This window comes from Pan paniscus, chromosome 19 (genome assembly GCF_029289425.2).
Source record: "Pan paniscus chromosome 19, NHGRI_mPanPan1-v2.0_pri, whole genome shotgun sequence".
NCBI lineage: Eukaryota > Metazoa > Chordata > Mammalia > Primates > Hominidae > Pan > Pan paniscus.
In genome coordinates this window covers 23836549-23857005 of record NC_073268.2, presented here as the reverse complement: position 1 = coordinate 23857005, position 20457 = coordinate 23836549, and the positions used below count along the sequence as shown (strand labels likewise).

At 40.8% G+C, this 20457-nt stretch overlaps 3 protein-coding genes across 6 annotated transcripts; 1 reads left to right on the top strand and 2 right to left on the bottom strand.

Moving 5' to 3' along the window:
- Positions 1 to 2359, bottom strand: LOC100979458 (keratin-associated protein 4-11). 3 transcript variants are annotated; one of them, XM_034943359.3, is made up of 3 exons: positions 932 to 2359; positions 698 to 841; positions 547 to 622 (listed from the first exon to the last, which is right to left on the bottom strand). In XM_034943359.3, exons 1-3 carry the CDS (start codon positions 1132 to 1134, stop codon positions 547 to 549), a joined length of 423 nt encoding a protein of 140 aa, XP_034799250.1. In that variant the 5' UTR covers positions 1135 to 2359. The 3 variants fall into 3 exon arrangements, with proteins under 3 accessions (XP_034799248.1, XP_034799250.1, XP_034799249.1); XM_034943358.3 differs by having other exon boundaries at positions 547 to 796; positions 872 to 2359; XM_034943357.4 differs by having other exon boundaries at positions 1 to 2359.
- Positions 2360 to 4568: 2209 nt separating this feature from the next.
- On the bottom strand, positions 4569 to 5264 carry LOC103785299 (putative keratin-associated protein 4-16). Its single transcript, XM_055101142.1, has one exon. The coding sequence runs from the start codon at positions 5262 to 5264 to the stop codon at positions 4569 to 4571; it is 696 nt and encodes a 231-aa protein (XP_054957117.1).
- A 3185-nt stretch (positions 5265 to 8449) lies between these two features.
- On the top strand, positions 8450 to 9037 carry LOC112437599 (keratin-associated protein 4-7). 2 transcript variants are annotated; one of them, XM_034943356.3, is made up of 2 exons: positions 8450 to 8601; positions 8722 to 9037. In XM_034943356.3, the coding sequence occupies exons 1-2, from the start codon at positions 8450 to 8452 to the stop codon at positions 9035 to 9037; spliced, it is 468 nt and encodes a 155-aa protein (XP_034799247.3). The 2 variants fall into 2 exon arrangements, with proteins under 2 accessions (XP_034799247.3, XP_034799246.3); XM_034943355.3 differs by having other exon boundaries at positions 8450 to 9037.
- Positions 9038 to 20457: the final 11420 nt, after the last annotated feature.

Below are 20457 nucleotides of genomic sequence, written 5' to 3'. Positions count from 1 at the left end.
TTTCTAAATGAAAAGTTTAATACAATATATTTTGTGAACACAATAAAGATAAAGAACTAATAAAATAGAAAAATTCTGGCAAACTTGAACAGAGAGAGAAAGAGAGAGCAGGCAGAAAGCGGGAGAGCACGGGAGGGGCAGCCTCCTACCTTTCCAAGAGAAAAGAATGACTGAAAGGCTGACAGACAAATAGTATGTTTGAAAGGGAGATAATGTGTACCTCACTGGGAAGGATATTCTGTAGGCTCAAAATGATTTTTAAAAATGAGGAATTTAGAGGATTGGAATTATTTCTTAGCTAGTGGATTACAAATTAATTCGTATTTGGTGCCATGACTGGAAGAGAAAGAAAGCAAGGGAGGGAGTTTAAAATGAACCAGAATGTTCTCACAGAGTCAGCGGGATGGTGATGGGCTCATTGGAAACATGAGGTCCACCCTGCTGAATGACATCAATCCCACTCCATGTGCCCTAATATTCAGCACAGAAGAATGGTCTACATTTGTGGACCAGCGGTGAAGGGAGAGATGAGCCAGGGCAGTGGGCTCAGCAGCAAGAGGAGGCACAGCACATGGGGCGGGGGCAGGTGGAGATGACACAGGTTGGGCGATAGCAAGTGGTGTGGCAGGAGATTCGGCCACAGACTGGACGCAGGCAGCAGCAGGGGCGGCAGCAGCTGGATTCACAGCAAGAGGGGCGGCAGCAGCTGGAGATGCTGCAGCTGGGGTGGCAGCAGTTGGGTTGGCAGCACACAGACTGGCAGCACTGGGGCTTGCAGCAGCTGGACACACAGCAGCTGGGGCGACAGCAGCCGGAGATGCAGCAGCTAGGGCGGCAGCAGGTGGGCTGGCAGCACACAGACTGGCAGCACTGGGGCTTGCAGCAGCTGGACACACAGCAGCTGGGGCGACAGCAGCTGGAGATGCAGCATCTGGGGCGGCAGCAGGTGGGCTGGCAGCACACAGACTGGCAGCACTGGGGTCTGCAGCAGCAGGACACACTGTAGCTGGGGCGGTAGCAGGTGGTCCTGCAGCAGGTGGTCTGACAGCAGCTGGGGCAGCAGCAGGTCTCCTGGCAGAGGTCTTGGCCACAGCCTTGGTGAGAGCACACAGAGCCACAACAGGAGTTGACCATGGTGTCAGAGGGTGAAGGATCTATTTGGGTTTCCAAGAGAGTAAAGTTCTTGAGTTTGGCAGTCTCCTGGGTCCATAGCCCCTTTATACCCTCCTGAAGGCCCGTTGCCACCACGTCATTATTTCCTTGTTAATATTTACCTACTGAAAAAATTAATCATGTAATTACATCATTGTGTGTTTCTAGTTAAGTACTCCAAAACAGAGAAAATAACTCATTTCCTTTTCCTGCTGTGCTCCTGTGTTTCCATTGGAAATGCTTGTCATATTTCTTCCTTGGTGGCGGTCACCTTTGTCCCTGGTCTATGCAGTGTCTTTTACAAAGCACTGGTCACAGGACTCTCTGACATTTTGTTTTTAAATATGACTCTCCCTCCTACCTGTAGATTACTGTCTGCAAATCATGGGGGATGATTTTTATAATGTGAATGTATCTTTTGTTGTCAAAGAATGTCCTGGTCAGGTGAAATGTTGGGAAGGAATTAGAAGGAAGGACTCATTTGGGGAAGGATGTCCCATCTGTAATGAGGATGACTCTGATCCCGTGTGTGCATCTCGGATGTTCGGGCAGATGGTCAGACCCCAACAAGTTCTAAACTCTTTGTCAGATCTTATTCCACAGCCTCCAGCAAAAGTACTTACCCATGACTCACTGCCTTTAAAGGGTAAAAACACATTTTGCTGTATTTCTTACAGTATAGGCATTAAGAGTAGGAAGTTTTGATTTATCTTTTTTTATTTTTTCTGACAGAGTCTCCCTCTGTCACCTGGCTGGAGTACAGTGGCATGATCTCGGCTCACTGCAACTTCCACCTCCTGGGTTCAAGCAGTTCCTCTTCCTCAGCCTTCTGAGTAGCTGGGACTACAGGTGTACGCCACCACACCCAGCTTACTTTTGTATTTTTAGTAGAGACAGGGTTTCACCATGTTGGCCAAGACGGTCTTGATCTCTTGACCTCATGATCCACCTGCCTTTGCTTCCCAAAGTGTTGGGATTGCAGGCGTGAGCCACCAACACCCAGCCTGATTAATCTTTGATCATCAAAATTGCGTGATGCATTTTTCATTTACAAAAGCATTTGTTATATATGAAGAATATTTAGAATTATTAAGCCTTCAATAACATGCATCCAAGATGTTCTGTTGGGTACTCTGGGTGTAGAACAGATAAACCCTCATCTTTTTCTTGCAGGTACTTGCATAAGACACATGGATAGGAAACAGTTTGGCAGAAATGAAAAGAATTACAATTATTTTCATTAAACAACTAAAATAAAAAATGTGTAGTATGTGGATAAGTTCCATACACCCTCAGGGTATGTATATTACTTGTGAAGTATTGACTATATAGCAGGCATTGTACCAAATATCTTACATTTGTTTCATTTTCACACTTTAATACAACCTTATGAACTAGTTTATATTCGTATTAGTCTTTTAGGGGAATACTCAAAAGAAGCATTAAAAAGTTAAAACAAACAAACAACCTGTCCAAGGTTAAAGAGAAAGTAAGCCTAATACGTCTTAGTGTAGCCAAGAAAGCCGTAAAGAATACAATTTGCTAAGCTTGCTGAAACTGCTTCATCTTCTTGGAATGTTTCATCTTTTTTTGTCCACTCTGCAAACTCCTACTCATGTGTCAAGACCCAGTTAAAATATTTCCTCCTCAATAATATCTTTCCTGATAAGCTACCCCATTCATGTATCATGATTTCCTGCCTTGTGCTCATAATTTGTTACATTCTCCTGTATCATAGTCATTTACTTCTGTCATTCCACCACGTGCAATGCAAATACCCTGAAGGCATGGGCTATGGCATTTATTCTTGTTACCATGATACTCAGCACAGAGAACACTGGTGGTAAATGTTTGTTGAGTGAAGGAAGGCTTTTTGATGACATAGAGGCATGTAAGGTCCTTTAAAAATGTATATATCTTTTGACTTCTGGATAAAAGAGAGGAAAACATTCCAAACAAAGAGATCACATTTCATTTCAGGAAGACTAAACTAATTTACGTGGTAGGTAACATGTCATCTGATAAATAACATATGTGGAAAGTTGTGGAAGTTAAGATTCAATTTATAGAATGAGACTTGTTTATAGATAACCAGGAATACAGTGTTGAACATGCATGCCTATATTTACACAATAGAAAGACAGGAAGGAAGTAAATGCCAAATGGTAGCACTGGTTCTCCTTCACCTCCTGACTTCCTCGTTGTACTCTTGTCGATTGAAATAACTATTATTTCCAGTTTGATATCAGTCAGCCAAAAATGTTTGTTGATCATCTGTTGTCTTAACTTAAATTCTACCCAATGTAAACCTTGAGAAAAATACCTGGGTGCACATAATTTATTTGAGGGATGATCCCAGGAAGCACAAGTGAGGAAATGGCGAAAGTAAGACAGGAAAGGTAGAAAATCCCAACAGTGTTTGTGTTAATGGTAGGACCCCCACTGTGGGCATCTGGGGATGAACCCCGGGGACAGGCCTGAGGCTGGAGGCACTTGGCCACCATGATTGCACACCTACAAAATCCTGGAGAGTCAGCTGGGTATTAGTATGAATCATGAGATCAGATAAAATATGAACTTATACTAATCTATAGACTTTTTATACACTAGCAATAATTTTCTCTAAAATTTAATGGAGAAAAATCACACTGGGGCCTGTCGTGGGGTGGGGGGAGGAGGGAGGGATAGCATTAGGAGAAATACCTAATGTAAATGATGAGTTAATGGGTGCAGCACACCAACATGGCACATGTATACATATGTAACAAACCTGCACATTGTGCACATGTACCCTAGGACTTTAAGAATAATTTAAAAAAAGAACAACGTGCTCACAATTCTAAAGAGTAAATAGAAAAATATGTAAATAAATCTGCCAAGCCTATGTGAAGGAAAGTGCTAATATTTCCTGAAGGACATAAAATAACGTTTGAATAAATGTCAGAACAAGAGATGTGCAACGAAAGCCAAGTTTTCAAATAAATACATACATGTGTTATGCATTCATTTAATGAGGATGTATCTCAATTTGTAACATTAGGTATTGAATGGGATTGGCAAAGACCGTGATGGGAAACTTACTTTTGGTTGCATTCTTTTGTATTGTCTAAATGTTTAAAGAGCATATATTTGTGTATAAATGATATAAAAATCCTTAGAAAATAATAAATGTGATTTATATAAAATTCATAATTTTTTCTACAGATTCTGTTAAATATGTTTTCTGCTATTATGTTTACATTCTTATTTCTTTCAGGAACTAAAATATTAAAAGTAAATTTCAGTCAGTCATTTGAGCTCTCAAATTAGCTATCACGAATTTCAAATTGTTTTGGGGGACAGGCTGGGTTCCCCAGGAAGCAGACACTGAGATGGAGAGCAACATACAGGAGGTTTATTGAAGCATGCTCTTGGGATTAACACTGGGGAAATGAGGGGAGGGGAGGGGAAGGGGAAGGGAGAGAAGGGGAAGGGAAGGGGATTAACACTGGGGAAAGGAGGGGAGGGGAAGTGTGGGGAGGGGAGGGGAGGGCAAGAGAAAGGAAGAAAGGGAGGGGAAGGGGTGGGGAAGGGAGGGGAAAGGGTGGGGAAGGGGAGAGGAGGGGAAGGGGAGGGGAGGCACAGCACAAGGGGCGGGGGCAGGTGGAGATGACACAGGTTGGGTGATAGCAAGTGATGTGGCAGGAGACTCGACCACAGACTGGACGCAGGCAGCAGAAGGGGCAGCAGCAGCTCGATTCACAGCAAGAGGGGCAGCAGCTGCTGGAGATGCAGCAGCTGGGGCGGCAGCAGGTGGGGCGGCAGCAGGTGGGCTGGCAGCACACGGAATGGCAGCACTGGGGTCTGCAGCAGCTGGACACACAGCAGCTGGGGTGGCAGCAGGTCGTCCTGCAGCAGGTGGTCTGACAGCAGCTGGGGTGACAACAGGTGGGCTGGCAGCACACAGACTGGCAGCACTGGGGTCTGCAGCAGCTGGACACAGAGCAGCTGTGGGGGCAGGAGGTGGTTCTGCAGCAGGTGGTCTGACAAGAGCTGGGGTGACAGCAGTTGGGTGGGCTGGCAGCACACAGACTGGAAGCACTGGGGCTGCATGGCATCTTTGAACTGCACATAGTAAAATGCAAGAGGAAAGAAATGATTTAAAGGTGGAATTCATAATTAAAAGGGAAACAGAACATAAAGATGTGGAAAATGTGGAGACTGACCATATAAAGAATGAAAAAGCATGCAAGATTGTGGCCAAGTAATGCTTTGTTACAAGGATTGATATGAATAGAAGGAAGCTAGGTGCTGTTCATCAAATCAATGGGAGAATGGCTCTGAAGGCGTTTCAAAGATCTTTGAAGCTGTCCCTCCCATCACAGGCTCCAAATAAGAGAATCTTGAGGTCAGAAAGGGCTTAGTACTCTCCACATTCTAGCACAGTGCCCCTTTGCTGCTCCAGTTGTGGCTCAAGTGGGCTTAGATGAGACTTGTGCTGCTGCTGCAGAGGCCACAAACTGTGAGCCTTGGTGATGTTCATGTAGTACTGACTGTAGATACACAGACTGCAGGAGTTGTGGGGCAATGGTGGTCCACCTAGGTTTGAAAGGATGTTTCTGACAGCCTGCCTTAGGGGTGTAGCCACAGCAGAGAGGTCCTCCTAGGGCCATGCTCAGGAAAATGGGGGGTCAGAGCAGCCACTGAGACCCTAGAACTATAGAACTATCAGCCTGCAATACTAGCCTGAGAGAGCTGCAGCAGAGACTCCAATCAGATAGCTGCTGTATGGGCTGAGCCCAGCAAAGCCATGGGGCAGGGCTATCTGAGGGCATTTGGGGCCTAACACCAAGGCCCCAGGCAGCCCTGCCCCATGTAGGGCACATCCAGGAGACGGCACATGGAGTCGAAGTTTATTCTCCAGTCTTAAGATTTAATGCTGTCTTCCCTGTTGGACTCAACTGGGGCCAGTTACCCTTTTTTCTTTCCTGTTGCTCCCTTTTGGAATGGGCCTGTCTATCCTATGCCTCTCCCACCATTGGATTTTGGAACTAGATAGCTTCTTTAATAGGTTCACATATGGAGGAGAATTTGCCTCAGGATAAGTCCTGTGTTGAGTCTTATTCATATCAGAGTCACATGAGACTCTTAGATTTACATTTTGACTTTTAAGTTGGTGCTGGAACAAGTTAATACTCTGGGACTATTGGAATAAAATGAATATATTTTGTGTACGAGAAGGACATGGATTTGGGGGACCAAGGGTGGAATGCAATGGTTTGAATGTGTCCCTCAAAGTTCATGTGTTGGAAACTTGATCCTCAATGCAGCAGTGTTGGGAGGCGGGGCCTAACAGGAGATGTTTGGGTCATGGTGACACCACCCTCATGAGTGGATTAATATTGTTATCACAAGAGAGGGTTCCTTATAAAAGGATGAGCTTGACTCCCTCTTTCTTTGTCTCACCCTCTCTTTTTCCTTCCACAGTGGGAAGACACGGTATTCCTGGTTATCTATAAACAAGTCTCATTCTATAAACAGAATCCTAACTTCCACAACTTTCCACATATGTTATTTATCAGGGGACATGTTACTTACCGTAGAAATAAGTGTAGTTTTCCTGAAATGAAACTCTGATCCCCTTGTTTGGAATGTTTTCCTCTCTTTTCTCCAGAAGTCAAAAGATATATACATTTTTAAAGGACCTTACATGCTTCTATGTCATCAAAAAGCCTTCATTCACTCAAGAAACATTTATCACTGGTGTTCTCTGTGCTGAGTATCATGGTAACAAAAAGAAAGATCATAGCCCATGCGTTCAGGGTATTTGCACTGTATATGGAGGAATGAAAGAAGTAAATGTCTATGATACAGTAGAATGTATCAAATTATGAGCACAAGACAGGAAATAATAATAAATGAATCGGGTAGCTTATTAGGAAAGATATTATTGAGAAGGAAATATTTTAACTGGGTTTTGACACATGAGTAGGAGTTCGCAGAGTGGACAAAAAAAGATGAAACATTCCAAGAAGATGAAGCAGTTTCAGCAAGCTTAGTAAATTGTATTCTTTATCGCTTTCTTGGCTACACTAAGACATATTAGGCTTACTTTCTCTTTAATCTTGGACAAGTATTTTGTTTGTTTGTTTTAGCTTTTTAATGCTTCTTTTGAGTATTCTGCTAAAAGAGTAATAAGAATCTACAGTACTTTTTAAGGTTGTATTAAAGAGTGAAAATGAAATAAATATAAGATATTTAGCACAATGTTTGGTACATAGTCAATACTTCACAAGTAACATATATATACACTGAGGGTGTGTGGAACTTATCCACATACTATACATTTTTATTTTAGCTGTTTAATGAACATACTTGTAATTCTTTTCATTTTTGCCAAATTCTGTTTCTTATGCATGTGTCTTATACAAGTACCTGCAGGAAAAACAGGAGGGTTTATCTGTTCTATACCCAGAGTACCCAATAGAATGTCTTGGATGCGTATTATTGAAGGCTTAATAATTCTAAATATTGTTGACATATAACAAATGCTTTTGTCAATGAAAATCCATCATGCAATTTTGATGATGAAAGATAAATCAAAACTTCCTACTCCAAATGCCTATACTGTAAGACATACAGAAAAATGTGTTTTTACTCATTAAAGGCAATGAGTCATGGCTAAGTACTTTCACTTGGAGTGGGGGAATAAGATCTGACACAGAGTTTATAACTTCCTTGAGATCTGACCATCTCCCCAACCATTCAAGAAGCATACACGGAATCAGTCGTCTTCATTATAGATGGGACATCCTTCTCACGAATGAGTCCTTCCTTCTAATTCCTTTCCAACATTTCATCTGACCAGGACATTATTTGACAACAAAAGACACATTCACATTATAAAAATTGTCCCCCATGATTTGCAGAGAGCAATCTACAGGTAGGAGGGATAATCACATTTAGAAATAAAGTGTCAGAGTCATGTGACCAATGCTTTGTAAAAGACACTGCAGAGACCAGGGACAAAGGTGACCCCCACTAAGGAAGAAATATGACAAGTGTTTCCAATAGAAACACAGGAGCACAGCAGGAAAAGGAAATGGGTTATTTTCTCTCTTTTGGAGTATTTAAGTAGAAACACACAATTATGTAATTACATGATTAAGTTTTCCACGAGGTAAATAATAAGGAAATAATGACGTGGTGTCAGTGGGCCTTCAGCAGGGTATAAAGGTGGCTATGGACCCAGAAGACTTCCAAACCCAAGAACTTCACTCTCTTGGAAACCCACCCAGATCCTCCCCGTTCTGACACCATGGTCAGCTCCTGTTGTGGCTCCGTGTGCTCTGACCAGGGCTGCGGCCAAGACCTCTGTCAGGAGACCTGCTGCCGCCCCAGCTGCTGTGAGACCACCTGCTGCAGGACCACCTGCTGCCGCCCCAGCTGCTGTGTGTCCAGCTGCTGCAGGCCCCAGTGCTGCCAGTCTGTGTGCTGCCAACCCACTTGCTCCCGCCCCAGCTGCTGTCAGACCACCTGTTGCAGGACCACCTGCTACCGCCCCAGCTGTTGTGTATCCAGCTGCTGCAGGCCCCAGTGCTGCCAGTCTGTGTGCTGCCAACCCACCTGCTGTCGCCCCAGCTGCTGTGAGACGACCTGCTGCCACCCTAGGTGCTGCATCTCCAGCTGCTGCCGCCCCAGCTGCTGTGTGTCCAGCTGCTGCAAGCCCCAGTGCTGCCAGTCTGTGTGCTGCCAGCCCACCTGCTGCCGCCCCAGCTGCTGCCGCCCCTGCTGCTGCCTGCGTCCAGTCTGTGGCCGAGTCTCCTGCCACACCACTTGCTATCGCCCAACCTGTGTCATCTCCACCTGTCCCCGCCCCTTGTGCTGTGCCTCCTCTTGCTGCTGAGCCCACTGCCCTGGCTCACGTCCCCCTTCACCACTGGCCCACAGATGTAGACCCTTCTACTGTGCTGACCATTAGGATACATGAAGTGGGGTTGATGTCATTCAATAGGATGGACCTCATGTTTCCAATGAGCCCATCACCATTTCACTGACTCTTTGAGAACATTGTGATTCATTTTAAATTCCCTCCCTTGCTTTCTTTTTCTTCTGGTGGTGGCACCAAATGTGAATTAATTTGTAATCCACTAGCTAGAAATTATTCCAATCCTCTAATTTCCTCATTTTCTTTATCACTTTGAGGTACAGATCTTCTTCTCAGTGAGGTAGACATTATCTGCAGGACCAGTTTTGTCACTGAGGTTGCACCCTCAGATCCAGCCGCCCAGTTATAGTCTGTGTTTCTCCTAGCGTGAATTTCTTATGCTTTGTTATATCTCTGCTTTCTAATAAACTTTTCTGTACATAAGAATTCATTGGTATCATTCTCTATTGCTTTCATAATTATTTTACTGATTCCCTGACAATTATATTTCACACAAAGACACAGGAAAAGCAACTCGTGTTGAAATCACTTTGAAGATACATGCTGTATCGAATATAGATAATTTACGGTATTGGAATAGAAATGCTGTGTGTATATGTGTGTGTGTGTGTGTGTCTTAATATCCTAAATTAAGACAGATTTAATTCATACCTTAGCTCTTGAAACACATTTTATCTTCAACACATTATATCTCATAATACTATCGTCCCTATTTTGACAAAAAAGATAAAACCAAATTTCTGAAAATTAGACACCAATGAAAGAAGGGAAATCTTCTATAAAGAATTTCATGTACTGAATTCATTTCACTCAATAACAACATTTTGGAATTTATAATCAAAAAGTGGGCTTTATTTCCCAGTGAGTTCGGCTGAGAGAAAAAAGCATATTGAGCTGTATTTCATCTGGATAGCATGGTATATTGCTGACTGTGGTCTCTATGGGTTTACATTATAATGTAAACAACTCCACACTTAACATTTTAATATATATAAACCAAGAAAGGATGAAACTTTCAAGGCTCACTTTTGTTTTTAAGTATTATTTTATTGGAATTAGTTCAGTCTTGAGTAGGTCGCAGCTGGGGTGCATATCCTAATTAGAATTTCCAAGAGAGGTGCCTTCATTTGAATCTGAAAGAATATGGTAAGTGACTATAACTTGGCATTCTAGTAGGAGCACCTGCTCTTGATGTTTTTACTTTTATTTGACTATTATCAGCTCTGAAATGGCCTTAAGCTATTGAGCCAATCAAGTTTAAGATGATTTGTTCAGGTATGTTCAAATATGAAAAATAAGCTTCATATTTTTTCAGATGCCTTAAGAAAAATGTTGCCCAGATCTCAGTCATAGAGTTATGATGCCTTCTTAAACATGAGGCAGGATAAATAAGGTTAGGAGGCTGTGAAAGTAAAATAAATATTGGGGCCCCCAAATCACTAAGCTAAAGGGAAAAGGCAAACTCGGAACTGCTTAGGACAAACTTGCCTCTCATTCTATGCAAAGTCACCCCTCTGCTCACTGAGATAAATGCATATCTGATTGCCTCCTTGGGAAAGGCTAATCAGAAACTCAAAAGAAAGCAACCATTTGTCCCTTATATACCTATGATCCGGAAGCCCCCTCCCAGCTTCGAGTTGTCCCGCCTTTGCTTCGAGTTGTCTTGCCTTTTCTGGACCAAATCCGTGTTCATCTTACATATGTTGATTGATATCTCATGTCTCCCTAAAATGTATAAAACAAAAGTGTTATCTGACCACCTTACACACATGTCATCAGGACTTCCTGAGGCTGTGTCACCGGAGCATCCTCAACCTTGGCAAAATCAACTTTCTCAATTAACTGAGACCTGTCTCAGATTTTCTGGGTTAACATTTTGGTAACTGTGAAAGGATTCTGAGTGGAGATGCCCTTGACCTTTGATGAATATCCTGTTGGTGCCTGGTAATAGCATGAACTAACTTTATGGCTCAAACCAAATAGGACAATTTGCTGAGGTCTGGGAGCACCCTCCCCAAAGAATCTATGATCTCCCAAAATTTGGTGAAGAACTAAAGTTCATTTTGTTGTACAACTGCCCCATCTATTTTTGTTTTTGGAGTTTTACTTGCTTATTTGCCTTCCTTATAAGGAAGGCAAGATTTACTTTTACTTCCTTTACAAGGAAGGCAAGATTTCCTGCTTCCATGGTGATGAAAGGCATGTAGAGTTTGAGCTCACTCCCAGCAGGGAAGACCAGTTTGAGTTTTTTTCCTGCTTCTAGGGTGGTAGAAAGCAGCCTTCAGCCTGAGACTCATCCCTAGGTAAGTAGCTGAACTGGGGCTTTGTCTGGGCTAAAGTTTAACAACCAGCTAGCTGGTCTTAATTTCTCCTTATCATTAGAGTGCTTGGTAATCCTATGGTTGGAGATTTTGTTGTTTGTTTTGGTCTTTCTCCCATCAGACTTGACCAACTCTACCTGACTTCGTCAAATCCAAGTGAGAATTCAAAATTATGGGTAATAAAACCTCTCTAATTTGGCTAAAATTCCTTGCAGCTGCAAAAGAAGAAAACAAACAAAAAGAACCAAAAACCCATGCACTTGGTTTCTGTGTTTGCTTCCTGTCTTAAAAAACGAATGTTCTTTCGTTTACTTTTCTTGCACCATATACCTCCTCCCCCTTTGCCATTTGCAGTACCAAAAAGTCTAGAGAAGGCTTCTAATGACTTGAACCCCCTTAAAGAATTCAGAACAAAGGTTGCCACTCACCCCTTTTGGGATGTTTTGTTTTCTTTGTGGAGTTTCAAGAGTCATGGGTAGATTCTTCTTAACTCTAAACCTCTATTTTCCTGTATTACATGACCTGACCTCTTTGGCTTTGACCTTGTTGTGTATAGTGGTAGATGAGAGCTAAAAGTTAAGGGGTGGCTGAGCACGGTTTACAAAAAGTGGTCTTGGCTGTTGTTTTGTTTTCCTTCTAGGAAGTTGTTTAAGGGTCCTAATTCTAGTTCACAAATGCATTCTAAAGGGTCTTCTCTGTTGCTTTTTCTCCCCAAATTAAGCTCAATTCAGCTTGTCTGTGTGCATTTGCAGGATGAACTGAACTGTTGTTTTCAGTGGTGACCCACTGTGGAGTTTGCCCACAAGCAGCACATATTGATCCACCACAGAAAACCTCTAGGCCTCAGCTCAGTTCCTCTTTTTAAGAAGAAAACTGGGAAACAAATAATCTAAGAATGAGGAGAAAGCAAAGAGAATGATCCCCTTTCAAGCACTCCATAGGTTTTATGGCACCTGTACTTGCCAGAGTTTAAGTAAAATGGAAGTAATATGGTCTTTGTGCATATTTACATTAAGAAAGAAAGGGCCCATGTAAATTAGTTCAACCATTGTGGAAGACAGTATGGTGATTCCTCAAAGATCTAGAATCAGAAATACCATTTGATCCAGTAATCCCATTACTTGTTATATACCCAAAGGAATACAAATCATTCTACTATAAAGACACAGGCACATGTATGTTTATTGCAGCACTATTTACAAGAGCAAAGACATGGAACTAACCCAAACGCCCATCAATTATAGACTTGATAAAGAAAATGTGGTACATATACACCATGGAATACGATGCAGCCATAAAACGGAGTGAGATCATGTCCTTTGTAGGGACATGGATGAAGCTGGAAACCATCATCCTCAGCAAACTAACACAGAAACAGAATACCAAATACAACATGTTCGCACTCATATATGGGAGTTGAACTTTGAGAACACATGGACACAGAGAGGACAGCAACACATATCAGGGGCTGTTGGGGGGTGGGGAATGAGAGGAGGGAATTTAGAGAATGGGTCAATAGGTGCAGCAAACCACCAAGGCACACATATACCTCTGTAACAAACCTGCACGTTCTTCTGCATGTGTATTCCATTTTTTTTAGAAGAGAAAGAAAAGAAGGAAAGCAAGCAAGCAAGCAAGCAAGCAAAAAAGAAAGAAAGAAAGAAAGAAAGAAAGAAAGAAAGAAAGAAAGAAAGAAAAGAAGAACCTTAAGGTCGACCTACAAACTACAGAGTTCCTAAGTTCTCTTTTTTCTCTATTTTCTTTTCTGCCTGCTTTAAATCTGCTGTTATTTTTCTATTAAGATCAAAACCACTGTTTGGATACAACAGGCTTTTTGTTTGCAACCTGGTGAATTTGTATTTATCTCATGGCTAAAGTTCTGAAGTAAAAGCTATAGGATTTCTGTGTGTGTGTGTGTGTGTGTGTGTGTGTGTGTATCTATTTAAAAGGCCTTTATAATTTTTATAATTTTATGTTTAATTGGCAATTAAATCCATTTTGATTTCCCTCTAGCACCACCAGACTTTTTCTCTCTGTACCTTATGATATAATTTTGCTATTTGATTTTTGCCTGAGTTGTTTCCTTTAACATGCAAACTTAAGGCTATTTAGCTGACAACTCCCTAGGGGAGTAAAACAGGTTATTAAGAATTTGAAAGCCTTAGATAGGGGAAAAAAGCTCCTTAAGTATCTATACGATGTACTTCTATCAGCATGCCTACTATGTCTATATATTTATGTGATGTGTACACAATGTCTTGCTACTGAAAATATATAAAAGAGTTCTAATTAATTGGCTTAAGATAAAAAGCACTTGAATCTAATACTTTCTCAGGAAAAAAGAAAAGACTAGTTGAATGCTTTCTGAAGTTTATGTAACAAGTAAAATCTTTAATAAATAAGCTAGCTTTAAAATTATTGGTAAAGTAATATTAGACATGTCTTAAAAATTGCCAGCATGCATTTTTTTTTGCATTTATTAATCAAGCAATTTCATGCTTATCCCTGTCAAATATCATAAGGTGTCAAAATTTGCCATGGAGTTACAAAACTGTAATAGAATGATCTTTGCTTGTATAATCTTTAATAAACAAGACATTGATATTGGTTTAATAAAAATAGTCACATCTTGAATTTAGTAAGATTACTGTAACTTCTAATTTTGTGGTTTTGGTGGTCTAGTCCACAGGCAGTAAGATTTAGTTTGAGAATGAACTGTTATAATCTTTGTTTCAAAGGTAAACTATAAACTATGTTCCTCTCAACGTCTGTTCAGCCTGTGCCCAGGATTGAACAAGAACAGTTTGGAGGTTAGAAGCAAGATGGAGTCAATTAGGTCAGATCTTTTTCACTGTCTCAGTTATAATTTTGCAATGGCAGTTCCATAACTTTAAATGATGACTATTGCAGTTTTCATAAATAATCTAGGTAAACAATTCCTTTTTAAAAAGGTGAACAATTGTCATCTAATTCAATGCTTATTTAAAGATTATGTATAAGACAAGTTAAAAGGAACCAGGAAATCAGAGAGATGTAAAGAAAGGTATAAAAATAAAGAGGATAAAGAGGGTTCTTTTTGGTAAGGAAGCTTAAAGAGAAATAATTTCATATGAGAAAGGATCTTGTATGGTAAATTTAGACCTAAAATAAAATGATTGTTTAAGAAAGATGGATGTTCAAAACAAACCAGAAAGTCCAAGCATATCATGAACAGTCTGTAAAAGTCATAATAAGAGGATTAAAAAAAACCCAACAAACTTTTATATGGTCAAGTTGTCTATAATTAAAGGGAAATTATAATAGTCTTCCTGAAGATTGGGCTTCATGTAAAAAAAAAAAGCACTGATAAACAAAATAGTTAGAGCGATGAAATTTTCTTAAGGGATTGATTTACTCTTAATAAATTATAAGAGATTTTAATTTTTTTAACCCAAAGTTCAACTATTTACTCGCTGTTTTCTCTCCCCTTCAACTCGTTTGCAGCTCATATAAGTTATTTTCCTTAAATTCTATTTGTTATGGTCTGATGCTAACAATGTTTTCTAAAAGTCTAAAGAAAATGTTTTCTTCCAAAGTAATATTCTGTGCAGTGTAGAATGTCTTTTCTTTTGCCTTTGGGTAATTGACCTAACAGATTTTATGGCTTATTGAAACAATGCTATGCTGTTATTATTAATTTTTGATTTGCTCAGGAAAAAGTATCTGAGATAATTTTTCAAAATTAAGGTTATTACATCCATGTATATTTCTGTAGGTGCTTTGAAAGTACCTGTGACATTGAGTTACAGGCCTTTGACTCCTGGGTCTAAAAAGGACACCAAGGTCTGCTAAATCTTAAGCACTGACAGCAATTAAAACCTCATCTTCAGGCCTGGTAGAAGATGCCAATCAAAATATACTGCATTCCTGAGACATAAGGCCAGAAGTAAAAGCTATTCAACTCCTCAAGGCTCAGGAACTACCACAGAAGAGGTAGGCATGTGAGATTGTAAGGGCTGATTTTGAGAGACAAAATAAGTTCAGTTTCTCTACAAGTTAATAATTGATGTCAAAGGCACACTGATGCAATACCAGCATACGGGCCCCTGCGTCAGATTAAAAAGGTTTTCTTGAAGTGTTAACCAACCCCTTAATAAAGGTTATAAAGGTTAAAAAAGGCTTGTGGAAGCTGTATCTTATGGTCAAGATTAAAATTTTAAAGATTGTTTATAAAATTTCAAAAAACAAATTTAATTGGCTTTATGCTGTTTTATTTGGGCTTAATGTTTGAAAAATTGACTTATTTTATGATGACCTGTCATATCAAGTATTTTAAACTTTTGATATTTGGCAAAGTTTCCAGAATCAAATTACAAGTTGTGTATTTTTCTGACCTAATTAATCCTTTAAGATATTAGTTTCCCTAAAGTCCAAAAATGAAATAAATGACTTATTTGGTATAAAAATTATACAGGAAGCATTGTCAAATATAAAATGGTGCTTGGTTTTCTTTGGGCTGTATTTGTATAAAAATGTTATTCGTATGTGCACCAAAATTATGGGAAACTCCTATAATTCTGATATGATATGGTGTACAATATCACTAATAATTATAACTGTTATATAAAATTATCGTGTGCCACAGTGGTAACAAATTTTCTTGTCAATTGTGTCTTCGACTATGGCTGACCTAAAACTTTCTGTCACCCATGGACAATTGTTTTGTTTTAGTCCTTTTTAGAAGATGGTTTTATAATCAGCTGTAAAACTCTAACACGCATTCTTGAAGGCAAGTTTCTAATAACTTTGGAGATTGTGACATCAGAACGGAGGAAAAGCTTTCAGAACTCATGGAGACCTGAAATGTTCATGAATAGCAAGCAGAACAGGAATTAACTGCATGAACTGAACTAATAGAAGAGCAACGTAATCTTTTCGACTTTTTGCTTAAAATGTTGCTGCTCCTTGTTCTCTTTTTTTCAGTCAAGGTAACTTTTATTTGAGCTGTTGTCAGCTTTTAACAAGTTAGTATACGCCTGTGAAAAATATTTGGAGCATATTTGTTTCTCTCTACCTGATTTTCCCCAGAATTGGAAACTATCTGTGAGTATTCTTAACTTATGGCAATACAGTTATTTGCATAAGTGCAATAAGAATCTGTTTTCATGTGTAACAAGACACAATTGGAGAAATTGGTCATTTTACCAAGGCTTTGACTGGAATGGTGTGCTCTCCTTTAAGGAATCAAACTTGACTTATGGAGCCAATAAAAGCCCCTTGGGAGAACTGGCCTCATACCTTATCTACACGGTCCCTGTACAGGGTTCCTGACCTGTGGTAAGTAAAGCATGTCACTTTCTAACAGTTCCAGGAGCCCCAAGTTTATCTTGGAACCTCAAGAGGAGAGGAATTCATGCAACTCATAGGTATTTAATGGTACAAATCCATGGCTAGGCTAAGCTTTCCAAAAGTCTTATCCGAAATTCCTTCTATGGAACAAAGTTCTGATAGGGACAGGGGGCTGAGAAATTCTAGGCAGAAAAGGGTAGGTCTCTGACAAAACCCCACCTTCAAGCTGAAAAGCCTTAAACCACGGCCTGAAGTGAGAACTTATATCCCTGTTTTCCTGGTTGAAAGTTGCCTTTTTCTAAACCACTCATGGCCCCATCCTGTCCCATCCTGTGCCTGTGAAGATCTCAGACTCAGCTGGCAGAGGCAAGAAGCAGCTGGATGTTGGGGACTACAGCTGGACATCAGAGAGAAGCAGCTTGACTGCAGAGGGACAGCTTGATGGTGTAACCTTGGAGAAGAATCCGGCTGGATACAGCCTAACTTTGAGGAAGATTACCTACCCACCCCATCCTTTTTCAGCTCCCCTTTCTGCTAAGAGCCACTTTCATCAGCAACAAAATCCCCCACATTTACCATCCTTTGATTGGTTCATGTGACCTCACTTTTCCTGGACACAAGACAAGAGCTTGGGAGCCAGGAGAGCAGATACAAAAGACTGTCACACTGGCCCTCTGCCCTTGCTGGTGGAGGGTAGCTGCCTCACACAAAAAGGCAGAGGCCTCACTGAGCTGTTGACACTTAAGCCATCCATGGAAGGCGGAGTTAAAAGAACACTGTAACATGCCCTCTGGGGCTATGGGGGTCGCAGGCACCCCCACCTAGATGCTGCTGTGGGGCCCACACAGAGTTTGCTCCTGCCGGTGGCCAAAAGCACTCACTTTGGCTCCTGCACTGATTCACCTGCATGCTTCCTCCCACAAGCAGGGGACTGCAGCAGGTCCCAGTGAGTGAAGTTTGATCCCACCGTGCTGCAGTGCCAATTCCAGCACACGTGCACTCCAGTTCCTGCCTCATTTGCTTCCATGCTTGCTCCTGCAAGGAGTTGAGAGTGGTAGGCTGAATAAACGAGGCACCCATCACAAGTCCCACAAAGGGGTCAGGGAAACATCCTGCTTCAGTTCCATCAAAGGCAATTTAAAAGCTTATGCAAAAAAAAGTATTACTATGGCTGTGCTGTATACAAATAATCAGGTCAAGTATAATAAAGAAAATCAGCCCTGCCATGATTTGTATTTAGTAAAAATGGGAAATGGGAGAGAGAAGAATTATGTTTCAAAAAATGATAATACACCTGTTGTTAGATTCTAGTCTTGCCTAATGTTTTTCCATTTCTATTATTTTCTACAGTTTCGACTGAATTCTAATTTTTCTTGGCTACAGGTCTTCAAAAGATTGTTTTCAGTTTTTTTCTTCTTCTTTCCCCCATTTTTCTTAATTTGGAGTCACTGAAAACTCATCTGTGCTTTTGTAAAGCCCTGCGAACTGGAGCTAGAGAATTTAAACTTCAAAAGAAAATACCAGCAACCTGTTTACATACATAAGCCACTTTCATACCTGCCTACTGATGTATGGACTTCAGAGTAATGTGGCCCATATTGATTTTCCAGGATTGTTCTTTTGTTTATTTTTGTTTTTCTCCCTTCCTCCCCCTATTTTCTCTTCATAGGACATGAAACTTCACAACCTGCTAAAAATGAACTTTCCTAATAACTCAGGAATTATCTGTCTAGGAATAAACAATCCTAGCCATGAGATATCAGATGAAACTTGAGACCAAAGATGGACTTTCTTCAAAAAGTCGTTCCCAAAAGGTTTTTAAGAAAAGGGGGGAAATTTGAAAGGAAAATAAACCTTGGGGCCCTGAAATCACTAAGGTAAAGGGGAAAGTCAAGCTGGGAACTGCTTAGGGCAAACCTGCCTCCCATTCTATTCACAGTCACCCCTCTGCTCACTGAATTAAATGCATATCTGATTGCCTCCTTTGGAAAGGCTAATCAGAAACTCTAAAGAAAGCAACCATTTGTCTCTTATCTACCTATGACCTGGAAGCCCCTCCCCGCTTAGAGTTGTCCCGCCTTTTCTGGACGGAACCACTGTTCATCTTACATATGTTGATTGATGTCTCATGTCTCCCTAAAATGTATAAAACCAAGCTGTGCTCTGACCACTTTGGGCACATGTCTTCAGAACCTCCTGAGGCTGTGTCACAGGTGTACATCCCCAACCTTGGCAAAATAAACTTTCTAAATTAACTGAGACCTGTCTCCGATTTTGGGGGTTCACAAGGCCATACTGACTTGTCCCCTGTGTGAAGCCCAGCAGGAGCCTTTCACAGCAAGCTCTTTTCAGTTGAACCTTTGTGCGTCAGTGCCTAACTCTTTCACAAGATAAGGGGTCCTACAGAATAGAAGCAGACCCACCAGAGGGTTACAAGTTCCTGATACCTAGTACAACCTGGGAAAGAGAGCAAAGGCCCTTTATTCCTGATGTAGCTTCCCCAATCTCTAGCCAATTTGCACCAAAAGCCCAAGAAACTCCTAACTACAAATTCCTTCCAGGGGTGGGGTGTGTGGGAGGGTGGGCAGGGACTTCTCTGGGGTCCTGCATGCACAGCTAGGCTCAAGGTTCAGCTTATAGTAAACTTTTCCTCATTTTAATAGTAAAAACAGCCACAACAAGAAAAACACCCCTAGGCGGAGATTTCATATGCTAATGATACATGCGATGGGTGTTACACCATGTGGATCCTGAGCACGTGTGCCAACCGCAGGTCTGCCTTTGCATACTTGACCTCACCAGTATTTTATGATTATGTATGTATAGCTCCCATAAAAGGAATTCCTCTTACAGCACTAGCTGCTGTCTCTCCCACTGAGCAGCCCACTCTGCCTCTCAAAGAGTACTTTTGCTTTGCAACAAATTTCTTCGCTTACTCTTACTTTGGATTTGCTCTCAAATTCTTTTGCACAGCAAATTCAAGAACCTGAACTGGTCCACCAACAACAAAATAACAAAATTCCCTTATATAACTTTCGGAGTCTGCCTTAACTGATTTGAATCAAGATGGAATGCAGTAGGATGAGATGTGCCATTTAAATTTGACACAGAAGAGTGAGGAGTATTACCATGATATCGTAAGTTCTAAAATCATGGATGAACTTGCAAACAACAATACTGGGGCTTTACCTATCCCAAAGCATTCCATATATCAAATTGAAACAATCAAAAGCTTCTATTTTATTTTAGTTTATGCATGACATTGGAGCAGTTTGGCACTATGAGTTCATCCCTGAAGTCTTACTTTGGAATCATGCTTTGAGAATCCCCTTCTACTGCATTCCCACCTCACCCCCATGAATCAGTAAACTCAGTGAAAATTATCCCAAAAAAATGCAAAAAACAATTAAAGATTTCTAAATGAAAAGTTTAATACAATATATTTTGTGAACACAATAAAGATAAAGAACTAATAAAATAGAAAAATTCTGGCAAACTTGAACAAACAGAGACAAAGAGAGAACAGGGAGAAAGCAGGAGAGCATGGGAGGGGCAGCCTCCCACCTTTCCAAGAGAAAAGAATGACTGAAAGGCTGACAGACAAATAATATGTTTGAAAGGGCGATAATGTGTACCTCACTGGGAAGGATATTCTGTAGGCTCAAAACAATTTAAAAAATGAGGAATTTAGAGGATTGGAATAATTTCTTAGCTAGTGGATTACAAATT

Bases quoted from the DNA above. Each gene is read 5' to 3' on its own strand.
- LOC112437599 (XM_034943355.3), top strand. From the start codon at position 8,450: ATGGTCAGCTCCTGTTGTGGCTCCGTGTGCTCTGACCAGGGCTGCGGC.
- LOC103785299 (XM_055101142.1), bottom strand. From the start codon at position 5,264: ATGTGCAGTTCAAAGATGCCATGCAGCCCCAGTGCTTCCAGTCTGTGT.
- LOC100979458 (XM_034943357.4), bottom strand. From the start codon at position 1,134: ATGGTCAACTCCTGTTGTGGCTCTGTGTGCTCTCACCAAGGCTGTGGC.